Genomic DNA, 24489 nt, shown 5'->3' on the forward strand with positions numbered 1-24489 from the left:
TGTTCCATGTCCAGTTCTAACTGTTGCTTCCTGACCTGCATACACGTTTCTCAAGAGGCAGGGCAGGTGGTCTGGTATTCCCATCTCTTTCAGAATTTTCCAGTTTCTTGTGATCCACACAGTCAAAGGCTTTGGCATAATCAATGAAGCAGAAATAGATGTTTTTCTGGAACTTGTTTGCTTTTTCCATGATCCAGCGGATGTTGGCAATTTGATCTCTGGTTCCTCTGCCTTTTCTAAATTCAGCTTGAACATCTGGAAGTTCACGGTTCACGTATTGCTGAAGCCTGGCTTGGAGAATTTTGAGCATTACTTTACTAGCGTGTGAGATGAGTGCAATTGTGCTGTAGTTTGAGCAGTCTTTGGCATTGCCTTTCTTTGGAATTGGAATGAAAACTGACCTTTTCCAGTCCTGTGGCCACTGCTGAGTTTTCCAAATTTGCTGGCATATTGAGTGCAGCACTTTCACAGCATCATCTTTCAGGATTTGAAATAGCTCAACTGGAATACCATCACCTCCACTAGCTTTGTTCATAGTGATGCTTTCCAAGGCCCACTTGACTTCACATTCCAGGATGTCTGGCTCTAGGTGAGTGATCACATCATCGTGATTATCTGGGTCATGAAGATCTTTTTGGTACAGTTCTGTGTATTCTTGCCACCTCTTCTTAATAGCTTCTGCATTTTAGATGTAGCCTAAAATGTTGTCTCTATATATATTCATTGATACGGTTCTTTCTAAAACAGCTAAATGGCATTGGATTAGACCGTGCTATCGATGCTAAACTTTTTCTGAAAAGGAATAAAATATTTTCACAAGAAATAGAGGGAAGGAGGAATAAAGGCAGAAACAAGAGGGAGGAAAAGGAGAGAGGGCCGGGGAGTGAGGGTGCAGCGGCGGGAGAGAGGCCTTCGGAGGCCAGGAGACGGGACGGGGCAGGGCGGGAGGGTGGAGGCTCCCCACGGCTCGGGGTCCTGGGCGCGTGACGGTGGAGCCCACCCAAGGCCCAGGGTCCGGGGTGGGGTCCAGCATGCGTGATGGTGGAGCCCACCCAGGCTCCGGTCTGGAGCACGTGATGGTGGAACCCACCCAGGGCCTGGGTCCACAGCGCAGTGAAGATGGAGCCCACCCGGGGCCTGGGGCCCGGGGCCTGGGGTCCATGCAACAACCCGCAGAGACCAAGAGAAGCAGCGCGTGGAGCGGAGGGCCTGGGAGACAGCCCCCACTGTCGGCGAGGTTCAGGAGGAAGAGGATCCAAGGGCCATGGGGAGAAAAGCAAGACAGAGAGGGGGGCCCCTACCGCCTTGGAGGGCGAGTCTCGCTTCTAACTAAGGTTGGCCAGTTGGTGAATTGGGCGCAACCCATCTCAGGACATGAGAGTGTGCCCAATTGCTCAGCCGTGTTCCTCTCCTTGCAGCCCCCTGGACTGGAGCCCACCAGTCTCCTCTGTCCATGGGACTTCCCAGGCAGGAATACTGGAGTGGGCTTGCCATGCCCTTCTCCATTCTCAGGACGTGTATTAGAGTCTAACTCTCAATCCTGTCAGATCAAAATTCTACTTAGCTCACACAGGCAACTTGTGACTTACAGCACGTAAACACCCAGCGCCTTTCGGCTGTGCTAGAGAATAATTCCAGCAACGCAAGCTAAGTCACTTCAGTCCTGTCTGACTCTGTGACCGTGCGGACTGGGGCCCACCGGGCTCCTCCATCCATGGGATGTCCCAGGCGAGAAGACTGGAGGGGGTGCCATTTCCTCCTCCAGGGGATCCTCCTGACCCAGGGATTGAACCCGCTTCTCTTTCGTCTCCAGCACTGGCGGGCGGGTTTTCTTTACCACCATCGCCACCTGGGAAGCCCCAGTTCGAACAGTAAGCTACTTTTAGTCACAATCACTTAATACTAGCACTACTATCACCAAGCCCTAACTACGCTCCAGACGCCATGCTTGGCATTTCGCAGGCACTCAGTTCATCCGCACAACATCGTCATCCCTGCCTATTTAAGAAATTTAAAATAGATGATGATAAGTAAAATATTCAAGGTCTGAAAGATAATCAGTGGTAAGCAACGCCTTAAACTTCATGATGTGAAAACTTCTGCACTTGACCGGTAACTATATTCCTCATTTAAAATGAAGCACTTAGAATAATCTTGATATTTGAATAAGAATGGTATTTTTAAGCCTAAATCCACTCACACAAGATTAGACTACCTAACGTTTCATCTTAACTGCTTCTTTTCGGGCATTTTATAAGGGTATATGTTCCCAGCTATCAGGGTTTGTAACCTTATAAGTTGGGCTTCTCAGATGTTGCTACTGGTAAAGAACCCGCCTGCCAATGCAGGAGACAAAATGAGACCTGGGTTCAATCCCTGGGTCGAAAGATCCCCTGGAGGAGTGCATGGCCTCTCACTCCGGTCTTCTAGCCTGGAGAATCTCCGTGGACAGAGGAGCTTGGCAGGCCCCAGTCCATAGGGTCATACAGAGTCAGACAGGACTGAAGTGACTCAGCATGCATCACTAGAATTAGTCTATAGCACAACCAGGCATCTCATCGTTGAGCTCATCATCTCCCTATCCCTCTTCACAAGTCTGAGTGCCATATTCTCCTGTTTTACACCGGAGGAAACTTACCCACAAAATAGTCGTTGTGAGATACGATGTACAGATCGTGGCCTGCCTGCGCTTCTTCAAATACCTCTTTATAGGGTTTCGGTGGATTCACCATATCTCTAGCAGACATTTCTGAAGAAAGAATGATGAAATCAGTTTTAAGATGCTTTTCATCTCTTTGTAACATTTAAATTGACTGGAGCAAATGGCAAACTAGGTGTGCTGCCTGCCCAAGCTACAGGGGCACAGAGCCAGCACACACCGAGACTGGCTGCCGAGACAGGAGCGGCCCGGGAGTCACGGTCTCACGGACCCCCACTGGAACAGGCTCCCTCCCTAGAGTTCTGAAGAACGTTAACCACTTTGGTCGTCCTGAGCCACATGCCAGGCCCAATTAATTTCCCAATTTTGAGAATCTCAGGATAATTTTTACTTTAGTTTGCTCCATACTTCCAAGATGATCTAGGCAAATTTGAATCACAAATCAGCTTCATAAGCCCTGGTGCCCTGTGGGGATGCCTTGATGCAAATTTTGGCAGCTATAGACTACAGCGCACATCCAAATCTGTAGCTGTGAATATCCATCTTCGAACTGGCCCAAGGTGCCAGGGAAATCACTGGCATCGGAGAGAAACTCTTCTTCCTTCTGGCCCCAAACCCAGAGCTAGAGCTAGAAGGTCTTTGTTGAATAGCTGCTTTCCCAGGACTGGCAGTTCCTGGCTTTATATACAGCGAATTATTTTGTCTTTATTGTTTCCTGTAATGATTTTTAAATATAATTCCATTTGCTGTTTTCTCTTTGTACCTAACAACATACATTAAGGTGTTTTCTTTCTTTTCGACTGTATGCCAAGAATTGGGGTCTGTAAACAAACCGTTAAGAATACTGGAAGGTGGTCCTGCTCAGAATAATCCTGTAAAGCAGTACTTCTCTTTTGATGTAGGAACCATTACACCTATTAATACACATACATGTGTTCTGGAGCATTCCTTTTATTACATATATAAGTGAGTACTTTTCATATTAAATGAACTAATCTTAGATAGCAGTTGTGATATAACTACGGTAATTCTGTAATGTTCTGTCTGCTTAAATACAATTTTTAATCCTATTTAAAAGGAAAGCAAGATATTTTACCTCTTCTAAAATACATTTTAATATTTCAAATATTAACAAATTTTAACTTTATATGTGATACAATAAAGTACAACTGCAGATTTTGCCTTCCAAGACAAAGGCATAATTTATCTCCAGAACAGATACTACTATGTGAACGAAAAAACACCCTAATGGACCTTTTGATAAGAAAGATAAGGTTCCTGGAGCAAAGCCTCAGCGGGTGCAGAAAGACAAAGAGAGAAGCAGCATTCTCTCTCAGCAGAATGATAAAATTATGACAGAGTTTGAGGTCCCCGTAATGATATCTGGAGGGGGAGAGGGACCTAAACAGGCCGGAAGTGAGGAGAGCTGCAGGGCAGCACCGGAGAGGGCAGGAGGCAGGGAGGCAGAGGAGGGACGGCCTCTGACTGATGGTGAGTCACGCGTGGAAACACACGCGCCACCGCCTCTCCAGATGAGAGAGGAGTCTGCCCTGACGCTGCCTGTTCGCTTAGTAAGCAGGTACACATCGTGGACTGGTATGAATGAGTGTTGTACGCAGCACTCACCAAACTTATCTGTTCCGTGGTCTATTGTATGAAACTGAGTTTCATACAGAGTTGAGAGTTATACGCAGACCTAGGGAACAGACGAGGGCGAGGGCTCTGGGGGAGGGAAGCGTTGGGCGTTTCGGCTTCGCAGATGCGAGCTGCTGCAACAGGATAGATAAGGAGCAAAGTCCTGCTGCATGGCGGCGGCTGCTGTGTCGTGTCAGCCTCAGGCAGCTGTATGCGATCTCCCGGGATAAACCACAGTGGGAAAAGTACAGAAAAGAATGTGCATGCATGCAGAACAGAATCAGCTTGCTGTGCGGCAGGATCCACAGAACATCTGTACAGCAACTGTTCTTCAATTTAAAAAGAAATGTTTAAAAAGAGTTGAGAGTTACGAGCATATCAGAGGCCTTGGTGGAAACAAAACCCATCAGCAGGCGCCCGGGGGAAGGATGGCAGCCCTCTCAGCCGGTCCCAGCATCAGCGTTCCTGGGTCTGTTTCCTGTGTCTGCACCGTCTCTGCTCTGCAGCCTGAACCTCTTCTCCACACCCTGAGCTCACTGCCTGAACACGCGGCCTTGACGCACGGGAAGGCCTCTGGGTCTCAGAGTCGCCTTCTTGCTATGATCCTGTCTTTCATTCTTGACACCATCTGCACCAGCACTAAATGAACCCCAACAGGATACCGAGTCCCATTTTCTAAGAAAACATTTTATCACTCCCTCCCACCGCTTATTTTCACTACCTCTGACGATTGCCGTCCCAAATGTCGTATTGAGTATGTCCAGGCCTTTAGGCAATCCTGGTGTCTGATCGTGAGATTTTCCTAATGGTGCCCGTTGATGGCTAAAATATACTGACTCCTTTTTATCTTTCATTTTCTGTTGAAACGTTGTTATAGGCTGTGGGTTGATCAATACCTTTGCCTAAAGAAGTCATACAAAGCAAAGATGTAATAACCAAAAAGGAAAGAAAGAAATCTGAACACTGAAACTCAACAGCCCGGGAGAAGAGAATAGGACAGCGGAAAAGCATTTCGTGATTGTTGCCTTGGCTCACCTTCAAACCCACCATCGGACTGGGACCGTGCAGCTGAGAAGTGTCAAAACGTGACTTTTCACTGAGGCAACAGTGGTCACGAGGGCAGCTCCCTGGTTCCGCAGCTCGAATATTCCAGAGGAGTGGGAATGACGAGAGCCCCACAAGCTCCCTGCAGGTGCAGGAGCCGGCCTTCTGCCCCTGGACTGCCCTTTCAGTCCGGAGCAGATAACACGGAGACCCCGCGTGCACACAGCTCACGCACCAGCGCGCGGACGTCTCCAGCAGCGGCACCCAGTCCCTGTCATCGCCATGTTTACCGAACCTCGGCAGCACCTCTCTTTACCATCAAAGTGCGAGTCAGTGCTCAGCCATGCCCGACTCTGGACCGGGGCTCTCCAGGCCAGAACACTGGAGTGGGCAGCCTTTCCCTTCTCCAGGGGCTCGAACCCAGGTCTCCCACACTGCAGGCGGATTCTTTACCAGCTGAGGCACCAGGGAAGCCGAGAATACTGGAGTGGGCAGCCTAGCCCTTCTCCAGGGGAGCTTCCCGACCCAGGAATTGTTCGCCAGGGGATCTTCCTGACCCCGGAATCGAACCGGGGCCTCCTGCATTGCAGGCAGATTCTTTACCAGCTGAGCTGTCAGGGAAGCCTACCCCTTTTTACCGTGGGAAAATGAAGTGCGGCTCAGCTTGTATCATCGTCCAAGGAGACAATACGCAGTCTGGGGCTTACGCCGTTGACTTTCCCGCACTCACTGTCTTGCCTACTGCTGCTTGGATTTTTTTCATTAAGAGCAGGAAGGAGGTTGGAAGCGATGATTTCACCAGCACTTCATTTGTGCATTTTCCACCTTGGAAGTGAATAACATACAAGGAAAAACAGAAAAGAAGTTACCGGTATCGAGATTTTCGATCTTATTCCGTGTGTCAAGGAAGGTGCGATTTGGGGATCATTTGCTCTGCCGTAAAATATTCTTTCGGCTCCAACGGGTGGATATCTGAAGTTGAAAAATTTTTTTGCCTCAGGTGGGGTCATTAGCTGTCAACAGTGAGGGAAGAAAATAGAATCAAGTACAGTTGATTGATATCAGCAAGACTGATCTATACCAATCAACGAACATCTTTCATTACATGAGTATAACAAGTACCTGGGGAGCTCCAGCACCCAATAACAAAACATCTTGAAAGTTGTTTAATGGAAATAAGCAACATATTTTTAAAGTTATATTTAGCTGCAGCAGCATGGATAGACCTAGAGATTATCACACTAAGTCAGAGAAAGACAGATATCATGATATGCCTTATATCTGAAATCTAGAAAAATGATAAAACGAACTTATCTACAAAGCAGAAACAGAGTCACAGATGTAGAATTATGGTTACCAAAGGGGAAAGGAGGTGGAGGATAAATCAGGAGTTTGGGATTAACATACACACACTGCCATGTATAAAACAGGCAAACAGTAAGACCCTACTGTATAGCACAGGGAACTCCACCTTCATGGGAAAACAGCCCAAGAAAGCATGGTTAGGTATATATATATATATATATATATATATATATATATATATATATATACACACACACATATATATACATGATTCTCGAGGTATAGGTACACACATATACACATATATATACATGATTCACGTGGTATAGGTACACACACATATAGATATATATAGATGATTCATGTTGCTGCATTCCTGAAACTAACAGAGCATCATAAATCAGCTATACTCTAATAAAAATAAGTCATATCTAGAAAACAACCAGAGAAGGCATTGGCACCCCACTCCAGTACTCTTGCCTGGAAAATCCCATGGATGGAGGAGCCTGGTAGGCTGCAGTCCATGGGGTCACTAAGTCGGTCATGACTGAGCAACTTCACTTTCACCTTTCGCTTTCATGCACTGGAGAAGGAAATGGCAACCCACTCCAGTGTTCCTGCCTGGAGAATCCCAGGGACGGGGGAGCCTGGTGTGCTGCCGTCTATGGGGTCGCACAGAGTTGGACACGACTGAAGCGACTTAGCTTAGCAATAGGAAGTATTTAGGTTAGGAAGAATACCATAAAAGACTCTTTCCAATCTAAATAAATGGAAAATTCCAGTAGTTTTCGTAGAGCTGGAAATCGTAAGCCTGGGATTTTCATTTCCTCATTCACACTCAACAGAAGGTCTTATAGTAAAAAAAGAGAAATCCAAATGGACGTTAAAGTCATGCAGCTCTCACAAGGAACGTTGGACGTGTTTATCTCAGATTCTCACAAGTGCGTATTGAAAACACTCACCCTGGGAAAGTTTTCAGTCAAGCAGTTTGCAGCTCTGTATCCAATCGGGAGAACTTTCCCTGCCTAAGGAGAGAAAAGCAGTAATCGGTCATTGTGAAGGTACAGGGAGGGTGTTTTGAAGAAAGCAATGTATTTCCAACTTGGCCTATGCTTCTAACACTTCAACTACTTAACACAGTTAAGAAAAACAGGAAAAACGAATACCAGATCTAAAGCCATCCCGAGGTGTAATACAAACATCAGGTGCTACGTATATTTTGAGTTTACACTTTTTTTTTTTTTTTTTTTTTTGCAACCTGCTAAGGTACTCCTCTCTCGGAAATCCCTTGCCACACTTCACAGGTTAAGTATCAGCTGTCCTATCATCACGGGCTTCCCTGGTGGCTCAGAGCGTAAAGCGTCTGCCTGCAATGCAGGAGACCTGGGTTCAATCCCTGGGTCAGGAAAATCCCCTGGGGAAGGAGATGGCAACCCACTCCAGTACCCTTGCCTGGAAAATCCCATGGACGGAGGAGCCTGGTGGGCTGCAGTCCATGGGGTTGCTGAGAGTTGGACACGACTCAGTGACTTCCCTTTCACTTTTCACTTTCATGCATTGGGGAAGGAGATGGCAACCCACTCCAGTACCCTTGCCTGGAAAATCCCATGGACGGAGGAGCCTGGTGGGCTGTCGCAAAGAGTCGGACACGACCGAGCAACTTCCCTTTCACTTTGTTATCATCAGTGCAGTGGGACTGGGACCGAATTCAAGCTAAACACAAACGGTCAGCATTTCCAAGTCTGCATGCGTGCGTTTGCATTACGGGTATATTTCCGCCGACACCCTAGCTTTTGATCTATGAGGACATGTCCCCCCTGGCCAAGCTCCTTCTGTGAATGGTCTGAACCTCACTCGGCTTTGTTCTAATCTGGGTCTTATCTCTCCTCTTGCCCAAGCAAAGATTATAACTGCTCATTCCCAACCATGCATCTCGTATCTTTCCCCTTTATCATTTCAAGGCAGCTGATAGCTATTTTTGCAAAGCATAAGTTTCTCTTTAAAAAGCCAAGAGAAAGAAAGTTCCCGTAAGAGTGTTCTAGGTCTCTGGAGGGGGCTGGGGAGAATCCGTGAAAAGCAGAGAGGCTGAGAGTTGGGTGGAGGGATGACCAGTTAGATAAATGAGGGATGGCTGGGTGACAACATAGACACGTGGATACAGATGAATAGGGGGAAGGTTTTATTATGCTGAACGTTAGCTGCAGAAGTCCTCTTAGAGGGAGAACCAACAAAGATTAAGAGAGTATCTTGGTGACCTCTGAGCACAGAAGAGGATGCCCACAGATGCTCAGACAGAGGATTTAACTGCTTGGCCAAAGAATGAGGCTTCCTCCTGGCTCAGTGGTTAAGAATCTGCCTGCCAATGCAGGAGAGGCAGATTCTATCCCTGGGTCGGGAAGAGCCCCTGGAGAAGGAAATGGCAACCCACTCCAGTGTTCTTGCCTGGCGGGCTACAGTCCATGGGGTTGCAAAAGGGTCGGGCACACCTGAGCGACTAAAGCAACAACAACAAATGGAAGCAAATAGGAACTCCCGATGGGACAGACTAAGGAAGGATTAAGGGAGGTGACCAGTAAGAGTGAGAAGAGGCTTGCCTGATGGTCCATGGTCAGGCTCTGTGCTCCCAACGCAGGGGCACAAGTGTGATCCCTTGTTGGGACGCTAAGATCCTTCATGCTGCATGGTATAGCAAAAAAAAAAAAAAAAAAAAAACCAGGAAGAAAGAAGAGAAAAATTGAGTGAAAAGTGAGCAAAGAGAAAGATGAAACAGTGAGGTCAGAGGCCAGGGGCCCAGGATGAGAACTGTCCAGTGACACGCAGCCCAGCCTTAACGCCAGACCTGGAGTAAATTCTACTTATAACAGCACAAAGGGAGAAGAGTCCTGTGTGAACAAGGAGAGGGACTGTGCTCTAACTTGAGCTGAAGAGGGTGGGGAAGAGAGGAGAGATGTGTGACCTTTTCCATTTCCTTTAACTTTGAGATACAAGTAATTTTTTAATTCAGCTGGAAATTATAAGAAATCCCAGTGGTATCAGAGAACATAAAGTTTCTCTTACTATACATGTTACGTAAGTGCCAATCATTCTTTTAAATATTTAATGGAAAGATTACTTCATAAAGCTGGGGATACCCAGGGCAGCTACTCTCCAGATGACCGACGATTAGAGAGACAGAAGGGAGGACGGGCGGACTGACAGGCCCATCCGTCCACGGCCTGAGTCTGCTTGTCCCTCAGCTGCTTCCCTTCCAGAGTGTGACAGCAGATACTCCAGGTTTCCATCACGCAGACATTTCATTGGGCAGAAATACCCTCGATATTCCTCCCAGAGCTGCCCACTTGGAAAGCAGCTTGACTCCAAATCACTGGCTGTAATCAGGTTTGGATGTCCTCAGGTCGTTTGATCGGGGGCACGAAGATTGGCGCCATCACGTGTGGTTTCCGTCTGCGGAGTCATCAGAATACGCGTGTCCCCCTCCTCCAGTCAGGCAGCTCTTATTTCCGCTGTTCTCAAGGATGACTGCTCATCAGCTTGCGGTACGAAGGATGCAGAACTCGCCACCCCAAATGAGCCTCTTTGGCATAAGCATTATATTGAACCGATTACTTTAATAAATAGCAGACATGAGGAAGCTCTGAAAATGAGGTAGAAGTTGCCCTTTTATAAGGATTGCATGCATTTTACAAAAGACATCACTGTAAACATGTCTCCTTCTCTGTATGAGGAAGAGAAGTTTGAATCCAAATGTCCAGAAACTCTTATCAATGGAGAAGATACCAATGTAAGCTGTGTAATACACCTTATCCTTGCTTACCACGCTTTCCCTGGTAACCTGCTATAGCTGGCCTTCTTTTTGCACCAATTCTTTTGTTTTTTCATAGTTACATGAGCTTTTTTTTTTCTTGATTGAAGTATAGTTGATTTACAAGGTTGTGTTAATTTCTGCTGTACAGCAAAATCACTGAGTCATACGTATATATTAAAATATTATTTTCCATTATGCTTTATCACAGGATACTGAATATAGTTCTCTGTTAACACCTTTTTTTGTCTTTAGCTAAATGGTACTTAAAGTGGTGGCTTGAGCCATCTTGGGGTTACTCAGTTTTCCCGGGTTTTTTCCGTGTACATATGAGGCATGCGTGTTAATAAATAGGTTTGTCTTTCTCTTGTTAATGTCTTTGGTCACAGAAGGTTCTAGCCTAGAAGTCAGAAAGGCAGAAGGAAAATTGTTTTCCTTCCCTATCGTTTCTCTGTCAAGTTCCAAGATGTGGATGTGCCCTTTTCTTCATAGCCTGCATTTTGAATCTGCGTATTTGAACAAGTCCCAAACATACCCCCCAAGTTTGGTGAAAATCTGTTGTGTAATTTTTCAGGAGGTGCAGTTAGAGACAAGCAAAATGAACTTTTGTCTTAATTGTATAAACTGCTAAATATGCAACAATAGGCAAATGGTTAAATAAAATGTTACTTTCAAATGACATGCTATCATGGAATGGTTTAAAATCATGCATATAAACCATTTTAAATGTTCACGAGACAACATGAATTTTAAACAGCAATATAAATTTGTATTGTACAAAGTCACAGACTCGCATCTCATGACACAGCGACAGGAAGCTGTGAGCTGTGATCGCCATTTCTGAGCGGCGGCATTTTCTATTGCTGTTGTTCAGTCACTCAGTCGTGTCTGGTTCCATGACCCCCGCGGACTGCAGCACACCAGGCTCTTCTGTCCTTCACGATCCCCCAGAGTTTCCTCCAGTGCATGTCCGTTGAGTTGGTGATGCTGTCTAACCACCTCATCCTCTGCCGTCCCCTTACCCTTTTGCCTTCAATCTTTCCCACCAACAGGGTCGTTTCCAATGGGTCAGTTCTTCACATCAGGTGGCCAAAATATTGGAGTTTCAGCTTCAGCATCAGTCTTTCCAAAGATTATTCAGGACTGATCGCCTTTAGGATAGACTGGTTGGATCTCCTTGCAGTCCAAGGGACTCTCAAGAGTCTTCTCCAACACCAAAATTCGAAAAGTATTAGTTCTTTGGTGCTCAGCCTTCTTTATGGTCCAACTCTCACATCCACAGATGACTGCTGGAAAAACCACAGCTTTGACTAGAAGGACCTTGTCAGCAAAGTGAGGTCTCTGTGTTTTAATACACTGTCTAGATTTGCCATAGCTTTCCTTTTAAGGAGCAAGTGTCTTCATTTCATGGCTGCAGTGGTGAACTTACACGTGCCTTTATTTTCTTCTATGTTGTTTTCTCAATATTTTACTATGTGTTGCTTTATTAAGCAAAAGAAAAAGCAATGAGGGGTTATCAAAAAGTCTATAAACACTATCAAATAGAAGGGAAACAGCTACAAGAGGGCTAGAAATAAAAATGAGCATGAGGCGCAGGCAGAACCAGGACAGGATGCAGGAGCAGGGACTTCCCTGGTGGTTCCGAGTTTGCGAATCCACATGCTGATGCCGGGGGCACGGACTGCAGCCCTGGCTCAGGAAGACCCCGCGCGCCTCGGAGGGGCAGAGCCCAGCGCCTCAGCTGTGCAGCCACACGCCCAGCGCCCGGGCGCCTGGCAAGGAGCTGCGCCGTGGCCAGGGAGCACCCCGCTCACCGCAGGCAGAGAACGCCTTCGTGCACCCACGGAGAGCAGGGCAGCCAAAAACAGACTGGAAAACAGGAGCAGCTGCGATGGCCAGCTTGAGTTCTCCTCCCCAGCTCTCAAGGGGGAGGCCTCAGCTGGTACTAGTGACCCCCAGCCCGAGAAATGGGACCATGACCCACTTCGAGACTCTCCCTTCTGCCTCCGGGCACTTGCTTCCACCTCTAGGAGACGTCTGTGACTGCATCCTCCAGTCCTCTGCTGAATGTTTATTTAGACTATCCAAATACCTTATGTTCTGTTCTAAAATGTTCTCCCTTCTTCCTCGCTGTTCTTTTAAAAGTTCCAACCTTGTCTTACAAGTGCGACCTCTTTTGTTTCTGGGCTAACTTTCCTGCGTGCTTACCCTTTCCCTGTTCTGTCTGGGGTTTCTGCCTGCTTGTTCCGGCCCCTCCCTTCAAGCTGGCCTCTGATCCTCATCCAGTTTACGGCTCCCCAGAGACGGCTGTGTTACAGGGCTTGTTGAGTCCTGGACTTTCCTGTAAAGTGATCAGATGATGAGGCTGCCTTTATCTCAGTAGAGTCCCCAGTGTCTTTTTTTTTCCTCTAGGTTGTTCAGAATTTCCGGAGAATAGTAACGGTGGTAATCCGATTGTAAAGGACAGCATCTCTGTTGGACGCTGCTCTCGGGGCTTGCTGTGTGTGAGTTCACTTCAGGATGATTTCCAGGAGGCAGGCGCTGTTACCATCCCCGTGGTGAGCAAACGGAGGCACAGTGAGGCTGAGCGACACAGTGAGGCTCACATACCAGCCGATATCTGAACCCAAGCAGGTCTCTCTGATCCGCGATGCCCCGTCTCCCCACCCTGCCTGCTGCTGAGAGGGTGGTCCCCACCCTGCCTCTGGCCGCCGGGGCTTCGCTGGGGAAACCGCAGGCAGAAGGCGCGCGTTTCCTTTCCAGCCCCTGCCTTATCTTCAGCTTGGTGTCTTTTGATTCCAAAAGCCACTTTGGGAAAATAAATCCACGGTTCCGGTAGCAGGGAGCACGAGCTGGTGCGGAGAGGTGGGAATCGTGGTAGACGGGGGCGAAGGAGGGGACCAGCTTTACTACATCTGATTCCACTGGCTGAGCTTCTCGGGGCTTTTTCCGGGCAAATAGGATCATTTCAGGTAGAAATGACTACCTGGTTTCTGGCAGATTTCACCTCCACATGCAAAATCAGTGGCCATATCGCCATCTTCCTATTTTCCAAAACATGTTGATAATTTTTAAACTGCTATCTCCTCTTTTATTTTTTTTTCCTCGTGGTTTATTATCTTAAAAAAAATACTACAGGTCACAAAACTCAGAAGAGTGTTTCCTGTAAAGACCTCACTCAAACACCACCAGCGGCCCCAGTGCTGCCCTTCCCAGCAGAGAGAGCAAACCCAGGGTCGCAGGGGGATGACTGGTTGGCTCGTCCCTCTGAGAAGCAGAGCATCCGTGGCAGATGAAGGGTGGGGCGCAGGGTGGGCAGGGAGGTGTCAGACTGTCCCCTGTGAAGGAAGGGCAGGGGGAGGCGTTAGGAAGGAAGAGCCTCGGATCACAGCACGGCTCTGGGAACACTCGGGCAAGGCCAGGGCGTGGTCCCTGAGCCGGTGCCAGGGGTCTGCGTTGGGCACACTGGCTTGGATCTAGGGTCCCCGCCGTGCTGAGCCACCGGGAGCGCAGCCCGCAGAAGGAAGGCCGCAGGCCACCCGGGGCAGCGGGCAAGGCGGCCCCCGCCCCTCCGCCCCCGCCCAGCGGGCCCCCGGGGCGCCCAGCACACGCGCCCAGCCTTTACTGCTCGCGTCTCCTCCGTCTTCTTGGCTTGGGGACGGTTCCTGTTGTTCCCTTGTCTTTTGTGACCTTGACATTTTTTGAGTTAGGCCAGTTATTTTGTTCGTGGTGCCTCAGTTTGGGTTTGACTAGTGTTCTCTTATGATTAAAGTTACACATCTTTGTAAGGACATCACAGAAGGAACGCTGCGCTTTTCCTCAGGGAGCAAACATGGTCAATTTGTCCGCCGACTGGTGGGGTCAGCTTGGCTCCCTAAAGAAGTAAAGCCTGCTAGGTTTCTCCTTGGGAAAGTCTGTCACCAATAATTATCCTATAGAACCAATAGACAACAAGGCCCTGCTGTATAGCACAGAGAACTGTACTCAATATCCTGTGATGACCCGCAATGGAAGAGAGTATAAAGAAGAATGCATACGTTTATAACTGAGTAACTTTGCAATAAAGCAGAAATTAACACACTGTGAATCAACTATATTACAAACTAAAAACTATTCTTTGTAAATATCCAGTCCCTCACTAAACTTGGCACGCCACATGGCATGTGGGGTCTTCGTTCCCCAACCAGGGATCAAACCTGCCCCTCGGCAGCTCCACCTGGCCACCCCTGCAGGGGAAGGGCAGCTTCTTAACCACTGGATCACCAGGGAAGTCCCTAAACTGTTACCTACTGTTCTAACATCTGCTGATGATTTCTGTCTAAACCATGACTACTGTGATGGTTGCCAAATTGTCGTTTTTTTAATTCCATCATTTCATCTACATTTATTAACCGGAATTAAACTGAAAGGAAACTCTCTTTCCTTACTATTTATTTAATCATTCATGTTTTTATATCGGTATTAAGTGCATGGATTTCTATTTTATTCAATGGCAATTTTTAATTGAAGTAGTTGATTTACAATATTGTGTTTCAGGTATACAGCAAAGTGACTCAGTTTATATATATATAAACTATTTTCAGTTCATAAAATGCTTATGAATTTCAATTAATAAAGACATTTTCAATAAATGCCTTTTTATATATAAATCTCCCTTCATTGTTTCCATAATAGGTTATTACAGGGCACTGACTCCAGCTCCCTGTGATCAGCAAGTCCTTGCTGGCCTGTCTTATGCCTGGCACTGTGTGTATCTGAATTCCGTACTCCGAAGTTATCCCTCCCCGCTTCCCCTTTATTCAACGGCAATGGTACTGAATGCTCAGAGCAGGATAGTTTGGTGGAACCCCTCCAGGAGCCCGTTCAGACTTGCTTCTGCACCACTTTGACATGCCTGCAATATTCTTTGAGCGTTTTCTTACTTTTTGGCTCTCAAAAGTGCTCCAAGTTCATATGATAATACTCCAGCCCCAGAGTCCTGATTCCCCCAGAGTCCTGATTCCCCCCGAGTCCTGACTCCCTTTAATAGAGAGTGATGTTCAGAAATCAAGATCCAGGTGCTGTGTGCTCATTGCTACGAGATGAGCATTACTCCCAGATCCTCTTGGAGGGTGAAGCTAGGAAGTGTGTGGCATATGCACACCCCCACACGCTTGCCGCTGTGTCAGCTCTATAACATTCTATTTAGTTAAATGTATCCAGCTTAGATACTGACACGAATACAGACATAGATAGAGATATGACCGTACTGTGAGCTTAGTCGCTCAATCGTGTCCGACTCTGCGACCCCATGGACCGTAGCCCACCAGGCTCCTCTGTCCACGGGGATTCTCCAGGCAAGAATACTGGAGTGGGTTGTCATGCCCTCCTCCAGGGGATCTTCCAAACCCAGGGATCAAACCCAGGTCTTCCACACTGCAGGCATATTCTTCACCATCTGAGCCACCAGGGAAGCCCGTGAATCCTGGAGCGGGCAGCCTATGGTTTCTCCAGGGGAGCTTCCTGACCCAGGAATCGAACCAGGGTCTCCTGCACTGCAGGCGGATTCTTCACCAGCTGAGCTACCAGGGAAGCCCTATAAATAAATAAAGCTCTATAAATGCAGAGCTATCTAGATATAGATACGCAGATATACCATGAGTTTCCACTGATACCTCCAATTACAAGTCACACAGCAGGATTCCTTCCACCTTCTCCTTTTTGTGTTTGTGACTTTTTTCTCTGCCAGTGAGAAGCCTGACTCCTACCATCCTGTCTTTGCCTGCCTTCTCAGGCTCTCTGCGTGCAAACAAGCTCCCAGCCCGCTGAACAGCTCTGCACTCCCTCCTCGCCACACCCAGGCCACCTCACTTGGCCACCTCGTCAGTCAGCCTTCAAAACACAGGTTTCAGGGACTAAGTCCCCCTCTCACTTCATGTCATTGGTTCCCAAGATTCGGGTCAACTCAGGAAGGTTGATGGAGAAGGCAATGGCACCCCACTCCAGTACTCTTGCCTGGAAAATCCCAAGGATGGAGGAGCCTGGTGGGCTGCGGTCCATGGGGTCGCAAAGAGTTGGATACGACTGAGCGACTTCACTTTCACTTTTCACTTTCATGCATTGGAGAAAGAAATGGCGACCCACTCCAGTGTTCTTGCCTGGAGAATCCCAGGGATGGCGGAGCCTGGTGGGCTGCCGTCTATGGGATCGCACAGAATCGGACACGACTGAAGCGACTTAGCAGCAGCAGCAGCAGGAAGGTTGATACAAGACCACTTTCAGCTGTGAAAGATCCAGCAGCCCGTAATCGCTCACTCGCAGAATGCAGGGCAGGCTAACACAAAGGTCCCATCTCTCCCTTGGTCAAGGTCACTGTTTTACTCACAGATGTCCCTAACTCTGAACAGCTCATCCAAGAGGAGGAGTGATAGCATCAGTCTTTCTGCCCATTAGACCCTGAACCCATTATGCAAATGAAACCATCCACTTCTGAGAATTCTGCCCAAATTGGCTGTTTGCAAATTCAGACAAAAATTAGGAGTTTTTAAAAACTTTTTATTTCTGTATTTATTTTTGGCTGTTCCGGGCTTTCCTCTAGGTGCAGTGAGGGCGTTGCTCTCTAGCTGCGGCGTAGACGTGCCACTGCCGCGGCTGCTCTGGTTGCAATGCTCGGCCTCCAGGCTGGGCCTGCAGTGGCCGCAGCTCCTGGGCTCCAGAACACGGGCCCAGTGGTTGTGGCTCAGGGGCTCACTTGCTCCTTGGCATGTGGGATCCTCCTGGACCGGGATTGAACCTGTGTCTCCTGCTTTGGCAAGCAGACTCTTACCACTGAGCCACCAGAGAAGCCCCGTGCCTTTTTTTTGAGTACCAGGGTTTGCACGATTATCAGGCTCTCATAAGATTTACAAATGGGTAACCCCTTTGCCTCTACCCACTCCCTGAATAGCCGTCAGGGGCTCCCCTTGTGGCTCAGATGGTAAAGAATCTGCCTACAACAAGCGAGACCCAGGTTCAGTCTCTGGGTCAGGAAGATCCCCTGGAGAAGGGCATGGCTACCCCCTCCAGTATCCTTGCCTGAAGATTCCCATGGACAGAGGATCCTGGCAGGCTAGAGTTCATGGGGTCGCAGAGTCAGACAGGAAGCAACACTCTTACTCCCACTTTCTGTTAGTGCGGAACGAGGGGAAAAGGCGTCTCTGCATGACGTTTACCACAGTGTAAAAGCTTCGGTTTGTTGGTCACAAGTCTCTGGATTTTAAGAGCGTTTTGAACGCGGTTACTGAATGATTTCTCATCTTTGCACAGCCCTAGGAAAAGGCAATGGCAACCCACTCCAGTGTTCTTGCCTGGAAAATCCCATGGATGGAGGAGCCTGGTAGGCTGCCGTCCATGGAGTCGCAAAGAGTGGGACACGACTGAGCGACTTCCCTTTGACTTTTCACTTTCATGCACTGGAGAAGGAAATGGCAACCCACTCCAGTGTTCTTGCCTGGAGAGTCCCAGGGATGGCGGAGCCTGGTGGGCTGCCGTCTATGGGGTCACACAGAGTTGGACACGACTGAAGCGACTTAGCAGCAGCAGCAGCACCACCTAACATAAGGTCCAGTCATTGTAGACGACAGAATCTTTTTAAACTTTTCTTTGAAACGTTCCTTCCTTTCTCCTCTTTGTACTTCAGGGCTCAGTGTACTAGTTGCTCGGGACAAGAAGGCCCCGGGAGTCTCATAACCCATCAGGGCAGACCTTCACCTGCAGCCACAGGACCCGAGTCCTTACAGAGACGCGTCCCTCCTCCGGACGCTGGAATGGCCTGATGGAAAGCGGGTGTCCTCAGGGGCTGGTTTCAGCAGGCTCAGCAGCTAGATTTTTCCATCTGAGCTGTCCTCACTGCCAAACTTGAACATGGGTTTTGACCCCACCCATATGCACTTCCTCCCTCCTCTGAGGCTGGATGAACTCAAGGGTATCAAATGCTTCCCCATCCCCCCTCGGGGAGCACACTGGGGATCCCCTGTTCTTTTCCTTTCAGCTACATGAGTTCTACAAAATCCACAAGAAGTAGACACTACGCATATCTGAACTGTCACGAGTGCAAAGAAAATGGAACTAGGGAAGGCTTCCCAGTCCTTTTCACACACTAGCACGGCCCTAACACCAAACTTAGAGAAAGATGACACAAAAAGGAAAGCTCTGTCCAGTTGGACTGCAAGGAGATCCAACCACTCCATCCTAAAGGAAATCAACCTTGAATTTTCATTGGAAGGACTGATGTTGGAGCTGAAGCGCCAATACTTTGACCACCTGATGCGAAGAGCTGACTTATTAGAAAAGACCATGATGCTGGGAAAGATTGAGGGCAGGAGAAGAAGGGGACACCAGAGGATGAGATGGTTGGATGGCATCACCAACTCGATGGACATGGGTTTGAGTATACTCCGGGAGTTGGTGATGGACAGGGAGGCCTGGCGTGCTGCAGTCCATGGGGTCACAAAGTCAGACATGACTTAGCAACTGAACAAAAACTGATACAATAACCCTAGTAAATATCTGGGAAATAAAATCCAAAAGTATATTATAATAATAATATATCACAACCAAGTAGGGCTTAGCCCAAATATATGAAGATGGTTCACTATTAGAAAATTAACCATGCTAATTCAGAAAAGATGTATTTCAACAAACGCTGAGAAAGCTCTTCATAGCTCAAGCTCTATTCCTGATTTTTAAACATACTTAGCAAACTGGGGCAGAGAAGGCGACGGCACCCCACTCCAGTACTCTTGCCTGGAAAATCCCATGGACGGAGAAGCCTGGTAGGCTGCAGTCCATGGGGTCGCAAAGAGTGGGACACGACTGAGCGACTTCACTTTCACTTTTCACTTTCATGCATTGGAGAAGGAAATGGCAGCCCACTCCAGTGTTCTTGCCTGGAGAATCCCAGGGATGGCGGAGCCTGGTGGGCTGCTGGCTCTGGGGTCGCCCAGAATCAGACACGATTGAAGCGACTTAGCAGCAGCAGCAGCAGCAAACTAGGGATGTATATTACAAATATAATACTTAATGGTGAACCATTAGAATCATTCCCATTAAAGTCTGAAAAGAGACTTTCTATATTGTATTATTGATCATAGGAAATGTAGTGAGATAGGAAATTAAAGTGAGAATTGTAAACATCAAAGAAGGAAAGACCATAGCGTCAATGTGATCGTCTTACCGAGTAAATCCAAAAGAAATAGTAAGCAATAAAGACCGATCAGAGTTCAGCAAGATGACCAGATGTAAGAATTTTTTTTTAAATGAAAACAACCATATGAAACAGCATTTAGTCTTGTCATAAATCAAATAAATTTGAATTAAAACAATGCCTTACAAATCATTATTAATTTTTAAAATTCAGTAGTACAATCTTACAGGAAGTGATTTGGCAATAAGAACCAGAAAAAGATTCATCCTTTGACTTCTCCTGAGACTCTATCCTAAGGAAATATTGTAAGACATATAACACCTAAAGAAGTTCATAGACTATTTTTACAGAAAAATAGTGGGAAAATAATCTTTTGTCCAAAAGTTGCTGTAACAACTACATGAATTTGGAGAAAAATGTTACAGGAAGTATAGTACAGTCAAGAACTCAGATTCTGTTTTTCTAGCCACGCCTCATGGCATGTGGGAACTTCATTCCCTGACCGGGAATTGAACCTTCACCCCCTACATTGGAAGGGTAGTCTTAACCACTGCACTGCCAGGGAAGCCACAAAAACGTATCCCCTTAAATTGGAAGGTGTGGCTTCAAATCCTGGGGTTACCACTTCTTAGCTGTAAGACTTTGGCCACATTATCTAATTGGCCTCATTTTCCTCACCTGTAAGAGCTGATCCCTGCAAAGCAACATGAGCAGCAACGCAGATGGAGTGAAGCCAGCAGTAACTGTTCATTCGTGTGGATGCAATGACGTGCCGGCAGGCTCGGTGTTACGGTAGCGAGATTGTGCGTGCTCTCATTCCTGTGTTCTCAGTTTTCCATGTTATTTTTTTGTTTTATAGAGAGAGTAGGTATTTCCACTTTTTTAAAGGTTTTTTTGATGTTGTCCATTTTTTTAGTCTTTATTAAATTTGTTACAGTGCTGTTTCTGTCTTATGGTTTGGCTTTTTTCGTCATAAGGCGTGTGAGATCTCAGCTCCCTGGCCAGGGATGGAGCCCACACCCCCTATATTGGAAGGCAAAGTCTTAACCACTGGACCACCAAGGGCGTCCCAGATATTTTAATATTTACACATGTATTTTTAAAGGAGCCTCATTTCTAGTCTTAGCTCATCTCTCCCCTTGCCTGTGATCCCACTTTCACTCCCTCCTGCCTACGCAGGGTCTGGTTCCGCTCATCACCTCCTCGGAGTTATCTCAAACTCCACTCCCGACTCACTAAGTAAACGTATCCCTGAACGGAATCGTCACTCCATCCCCGTCACCGTCACACTTCTTCAGGGGAAAGAAAAATTCACGATAATTTCTCTAATTCTAATTTCACTCTTCAGTATATTGGAATCTGAATTCTAACAAGGTCCCTAGTTCCCTTAATGTTCAAAGCTGGTTCATCTTTATTCTATTTCCCCTATCGCAGACGATTTTAACACTGCTGGTCACTTTCTCCTTGAAGCTCTCTTCCCTGTCCTTTCACATTTAGAAAGGAGGATGTGAAAGGCAGGAGGAAGCAGGGGTTTTAGAATTGCCTGTATCGGAAACCGGAAGCTGGCCTCCGCTGCCGCGTGAGGTCGGGTCTGAAGCCGTAGACGGCAGAACCCATCCAGAAAGGAGAAGCAGGCACGGCCAAGTGAGAAGAGGGTGGCTGGGGAAACCCAGCAAAGGAACCAGAGAGTAAAGGGGTCAGAGGCAAAAGAACGCCCTGAGCCCCAAGGGGAACAGAAGTCTGCAGACGCAAGAAGAGAAACTTCTGCAGAATCCCTGTGACCAGTTCAGCGAAACGGCATTCTCCGGTCTCCCCTTTATTCCCGGAACATTTTAAGGATGCTCCCTTTCTGGTCCTCAATACCACCTTCTTCAACTCACCTTTTCCTTCTATCCCACTCGCTCATCCAGCCCTCCTCCTATTTATCCAACATATATTTACTGAATGGCCACTATAAGCTGGGCATTGTGATATGCCATGAAGCTATGCGATAAATACGAGAAAATCCTTGTCCTCAAGAACTCGCATAGTTGGGACGTCTCTGGTGACTCAGTGGTTAAGACTCCACGCTTCCACTGGAGGAGGAGCAGGTTCGATCCCTAGTAGGGGAACTAAGATCCCACATACCACATGGCAAGGCCAAAATGTTTAAAAAATAAAAAAATAAAATAAAATAATTACCTAGCTGACATTCCTTTTTCTGACGGTCTCACATGTTCCCCAAGGTTCCTGCCCAGATCTGCTCGTCCCACCCCCACACACGGCTCCGGCTGTCTCCCTGGCTGTTTCCTCTGGCACCTGCAGACATCTCACACTCAGGACCACAAGCTCCAAGGGTTCCCCAGATACTCATGGGCCACCAAACAGGAAGATGTCTCATTATCAACGGAGAATATCCTAAGTTGTCCATCAACTTCCCTGCCTTTCACCACATAGATCCACAACCGGATGGCAATTCTTGACAATATCCTCTCCTAAAAGCTTCTCAGAATGGCTCTTTCCTATCCATTCTTTCTAACTCTGCATTAATTTCAGGCCATCATTAGCTTGAAATAGCCTAGCTATCCAATATCTTTCCCTTCCAGTCCACCATTATTATTGATAACATCTATATCTTTACAAAAAGCAAATTGTATGTATTTCTCCCTCATGAAGACCCACCATTGCCCTCTACCCACAGGTTTTACTCCCGCATTGTGGACCTTTCGATTTCTTCCTCATCTCCTACCACTATGCTGGCTAAACAGAATTGCTTACACCTCCCAACTCAAAAGAAGTTTTGGCCATGCTGTATGCCGTTCTCGGCTCAAGGTGCCTCAATCCTATTTCCCATCTGACAAATACTGACACATTTTTTTAAGGACTCAGTTCAGGCACTCAGTCATGTCCAACTGTGACCCCATGGGCTGCAGCACGCCAGGCTTCCCTGTCCATCACCAACTCCCGGAGTTTACTCAGACTCATGTCCATTGAGTCAGTGATGCCATCCAACTATCTCATCCTTTGTAGTCACCTTCTCCTCCCGCCTTCTATCTTTCCCAGCATCAGGGTCTTTTCAAATGAGTCAGTTCTTTCCATCAGGTGGCCAAAGTATTGGAGTTTCAGCTTCAGCATCAGTCCCTCCAGTGAATATTCAGGACTGATTTCCTTTAGGATGGACTGGTTTGATCTCCTTACAGTCCGTGCAGGATCTTAATTCCCCAGCCTGGGATTGAACCCATGACTCCTGCACTGGAACTGCAATCTTAGCCACTGGGCTGCGAAGGAAGTGCCCCGACACCTTTCTAAACAAGCTCAAGTACTACTGGCTCTGTAAAGACCGCCCATCTCCTCCAAACAAAACTGTCTGAATTTTCCATTGAGCTCCATGTTTACAGTGTACCTCTATTAAGGAAGAATCACATTTGTCTTCTACTCATATAGACATCTATATAATATTTGTTTAGTTATCGTCTTCAACATTGGAGTGACAACCTAAACCCATAGGGTAGGGACCACGCGCTTTTCAATTGTTAGTGCCCTGGACCCAGCATAATAGTCACAAGTCTTAACTGAAAGGACAAACAAGTCACAGAATAATGAATGGAAAAAGAAAAATGTTTCTGAAAAAACCTACATGAATATTAGGATACAACACGTACTTCAGAAAGGAGATTGAGAAGACGCAGACTGAGGGATGGAATGTAAGTCAAAACAGAAGGGGGAAAGTGTTAGGAAAAACTTACACTTGGCCAGCAAGGCATCCGATCAACAAATTTCCCGGAGTATATGGGTCTGATGGGGTCTGGAGGCTCTACTCCCGGCTGAGTGTTCTCAGCCGCCCTTTGCTCCTCAGGTTGTTGGGCCAGCTGGCACTCAGAAGGTTCTATCACCAAGCCCATCTGGGGCTCCTCTGGGTGGGTGAGCCCCATATCCACCTCCACAGGAGGCGCCGTCTCTGCGCTGGGCTTCATCACCACACAGGCGGACTCTCCTCCCAGTGCCCCTCTACGCTCCATCCCCAAAGCAGGTAGCTTGCCCACTGGCACCACGAACCCTTCCGGGTCACCAGTCACAGGATATCTCCTGCCCCCTGAAGCCTGTGGACTTCCACACGTCTGGCCCAGTGGAGGCTGTGTTACCCTTTCTGGACAATACCCTGCCAGAAAACGCTCCTTTTCTAAACCCACTCTTCCAGGCAACGCACTTAGAGGAAGTTTTGTTTCCTGTGAGGCTGAGACCCCGTGGACTCCTAAATTACTCCCATCCACGAAGGTCCTAGAAATATTCTGTCTTTTCAACCTCAGTTCAAGCCCCTTGCGCGATGGAGATCTTATTTCTGGTGATGCCATCCTCTCCTCATATGCCTTACTACATGGGAAATCTTCTCCTAAGCCCACTCTGAGCCCCAGCTCCGTGGGAGATGTTCCCATGAAGACTCTCCTCTCTTGTAAGTCATCCTTTCCTTCCGGGCCGAGTCCCACCTCCATGCTCAGGGGAGATTTGCTCCCAGCCACCGTCATTCCTGGTCCAAGGGCACTCATCTCTGAGGGGTAAGCTGTACCGGGCTGGAGGGGAGCTCCTAACCCCTTGGAGGGCCCCAACCCTTTGGGGGACGGCACTCTCAGAAAAGAGCACATCTCCACCCCGAGTCCCTGCCCGTTCAACACCTAGCGGGGTTCGCAGGGAAGAGGAGACAAGGTCTGTTTACCCGGTTACCTGGGAAACGGGGGGCGGGGCTTGGAGTGCCGCTCTGTGCACGAGCCACGCCCATCTCTTCCCTCCTCTTTCTCCCCCATCTCTCCTCTTTCTTACTCCCTTATCCTGGCCTCCTCTCTTACCCTCTCCTTCCACCCCTCTTTAGTCGACTGAAAGGCAAGAAAATTACTTGAAATATGTGGT

At 47.6% G+C, this 24489-nt stretch overlaps 1 protein-coding gene across 2 annotated transcripts in view; it reads right to left on the reverse strand.

The window, feature by feature from the left end:
* The window catches only part of EFHB (EF-hand domain family member B), a 59516-nt gene extending 35256 nt beyond the window's left edge, over positions 1–24260 (reverse strand). For both annotated transcript variants that reach the window (XM_069582479.1, XM_069582469.1), the window contains exons 1-5: positions 23334–24260; positions 7606–7668; positions 6208–6351; positions 5016–5196; positions 2639–2749 (exon numbers count right to left, since the gene is read on the reverse strand). In XM_069582479.1, coding sequence (XP_069438580.1) covers positions 2639–2749; positions 5016–5196; positions 6208–6351; positions 7606–7668; positions 23334–24227 — 1393 coding nt within the window. In that variant the 5' untranslated portion in view covers positions 24228–24260. The remainder of the gene's footprint in view (positions 1–2638; positions 2750–5015; positions 5197–6207; positions 6352–7605; positions 7669–23333) is intronic.
* Between the last annotated feature and the right edge of the window lie 229 nt (positions 24261–24489).

The sequence above is a fragment of the Ovis canadensis genome, chromosome 1, assembly GCF_042477335.2.
Source record: "Ovis canadensis isolate MfBH-ARS-UI-01 breed Bighorn chromosome 1, ARS-UI_OviCan_v2, whole genome shotgun sequence".
Lineage (NCBI taxonomy): Eukaryota > Metazoa > Chordata > Mammalia > Artiodactyla > Bovidae > Ovis > Ovis canadensis.